Source organism: Babylonia areolata, chromosome 20, assembly GCF_041734735.1.
Source record: "Babylonia areolata isolate BAREFJ2019XMU chromosome 20, ASM4173473v1, whole genome shotgun sequence".
Lineage (NCBI taxonomy): Eukaryota > Metazoa > Mollusca > Gastropoda > Neogastropoda > Buccinidae > Babylonia > Babylonia areolata.
This window is the reverse complement of record NC_134895.1, coordinates 38,326,358-38,328,857: the sequence shown is the minus strand read 5'-3', so window position 1 is coordinate 38,328,857 and position 2,500 is coordinate 38,326,358. Positions and strand designations below refer to the sequence as shown.

At 51.8% G+C, this 2,500-nt stretch overlaps 1 protein-coding gene and 1 long non-coding RNA gene across 2 annotated transcripts in view; one reads left to right on the top strand and one right to left on the bottom strand.

Annotated features, from left to right (window-relative positions):
* LOC143295486 (uncharacterized) overlaps nucleotides 1–2,500 on the bottom strand; it is a 365,664-nt gene that overhangs the window by 287,904 nt on the left and 75,260 nt on the right. The window lies entirely within an intron of this gene.
* LOC143295066 (uncharacterized) overlaps nucleotides 1,470–2,500 on the top strand; it is a 10,364-nt gene continuing 9,333 nt past the window's right edge. Inside the window, exon 1 of the mRNA XM_076606626.1 lies at nucleotides 1,470–1,653. Coding sequence (XP_076462741.1) covers nucleotides 1,470–1,653 — 184 coding nt within the window. The remainder of the gene's footprint in view (nucleotides 1,654–2,500) is intronic.

The following is a 2,500-nucleotide window of genomic DNA, read 5'->3' as shown; positions in this document are numbered from 1 at the left end:
GCCGACCCACGACCATGACTGGCACGCAGCCAAACAACATCATTGCGTGACATGACAGGTAGACGAGACGTGACTCGCCCAGTTATAAATTCACCCCCCACATGCTGCACGTGACATTTGTGGTGTGCAGCGCTCTGTCATCACGTGCGTGCTTTAGCTTCCAGCCTCGGGCCAGCCTCTCTCTCTCTCTTTGTCACAGTGCTCGTTGGACAATCTGTGTGGAGTCTTGCTGGCATTGTCACGAGCTCTTTCTAAAGACAGCTGTCATGAAAACAACAACGAAAAGGGGATTGTGGTGTGGTTGTGTGCGCTGTTTCAATTCTGAGACCTACATGGCTTTGTTTTAAGCAGACCACCGTGGTGTCAAGCTCTCGTTGCTGATGTGGAAAGATAAGATTAATGGGACCTGATGTTTTTGTGATGTGAATAAAAAAACCCAGGACACACTGGAACTAAAAGAACACACCGTCTAAAAGCTTAAGTGGACGATTTGGGAAAATACGTGATTTTGTGGCATCAATGGAAAGCACAATGACTTCACCCCTCGTTAAATACTCTGTTGAACACAGTCTTGCAGACATGAATCCATCTAAACAACCTCTAGCAATAAACTAAAGTCCGGTTTAACTCTCTAAATTCTGCTAAACGTTGTTAGTCTGAATCTTTAACTTTGAAATGCAAACTTTAGCTTCTGCTGATGTCGATACTGTGGTGCTTGCAGTTATCTCTCCCCTCCCACTCTCTACCCAGGACGGTTATTACCATGGGCCAAGTCGTTACGAGTTCGTGCTGATGGAAAACACGAGTGGAACTAACTAACCGAACCTGTACATCACAGGCGTCATTAACACACCCCTCGATGTCCAGAGAAAATAAAAGAGAGACGGAGAAAAAGCACACACACACACATAAAAAACTTAAAAGCAGATCGCGACAACATAGCACAGACTCTGGATGAAACCAACACACGCATTTTTATTCGTCTGAGAAGAGGAACAATCAACAACAAATACAAAAGAGAACAAAACCAAAAGTTGGAGAAAAGAGCTGACATAGTCTCTGTACGACCAACACGCGAAACAACAACACAGCATCTGTGTTCATCAGAAAAGAGGAGGGGAGGGGGGCTGGAAAAACAACAACAAAACAAAGCTAACAACAAAGGAGGGTAAAGAACACCGCTGAGAGCCGGCTAACCTTCACCCCCACCCTCCACAGGACGGTTGACCCAGACACCCACCCACCAGCCTCTGTCTGTATACCCGGGGTGAGGGTAGCGGGTTAGGATGGAAGCGGACAAAGAGGAATCGGAAGCCATGCTGCAGAGCAGCGACCGGCGCAGCAAGGGCAGCCGGGACGACGACCTCAGCCACCTCCAGATCCTGGAAGGAGGAAGAGGAGGAGGAGGAGGAAGAGGAGGAGGTGCTGGCTTGGGAGGGGGTGGAGGAGGAGGGGTTGGGGTGGGTAGCATGTCGGTGCTGGGGGTGGTGGCCATGGCCACTTTCCTGACGGGCCTCTTCCTCTTCCTGGTGGCCTTCGCGTCCACGGACTGGCTGGGCATCGAGAGGGGGCTGGCCCTGTCGCTGTGGAGGACGTGCTCCAGGAGGTACGTGGACGGCGAGTGGCGCTGCGAGCCGTGGGAGCGGATCCCTGGTGAGTTTTTGTCCGGGGGGTGTGGGTGGGTGGGTCGGGGGGAAGGTGCGGGGGGTGAGTGTGGGGAATGGGGGGTCAGGGGGAGGGGGTCGACTGTTTGGTGTGTGTCTGGGTGGGTGGGTGTGATGTGTGGGGGATATGTGTATGTGTGTTGATTTTTGTGTGTGTGTTGGGGGGAGGGGGGGGGGTAGCCCAGGTGTTTGTATGTTGGTGTGTGTGTAGGGGGAGGGTGCGGGGGGAGGGGGGGAGGAGACATGCGGTGTGTGTCTGTGTTTGGGTGGGTATGTGTGTGTGTGTTTCGGGAAGGAGTGTGAGTGAGTATGTGTGTTTGTTGGGGGGGTGGGGGGTATGTGGGGGTGTGAGAATGTGTAGCAGGGATGGGGGGTAAGGGTGAGTGTGTGTGCGTGAGTGAGAAAGAGAGAGAGAGAGTGTGTGTGTGTGTGTGTGTGTGTGTGTGTATGTGTGTGTGTGTGTGTGGGGGGGGGTTCCCTCCCCCTTTACCCCTTCCTCCCCATCACCTTCCCTCTCCGCCCCCCCCCCCATTCCCCACCACACTCCTCCCTTTTCCGCTGTCCTTTTCGTGTTGTGTCCGCTGAAAGATTGACGGGGAAGGAAGGGGAGTGGACTGTATGTATCGCTCTCTTCAACCTTACCTCCTCACTTGTTGTCTTTTAGAGGATCGTTAGTTAAGGTCCGAACAACTTGCATTATATTATGATCATTCATTTTCTGAAAGCCCAGCATGTATCAACCACGACAGAGTCATCAGCAAGCTGATGTTGATCGTGTACTGGACAGAAGAAGAAGAAGAAGAAGAATGACTGATTGATTGAATCTTTAATGAATT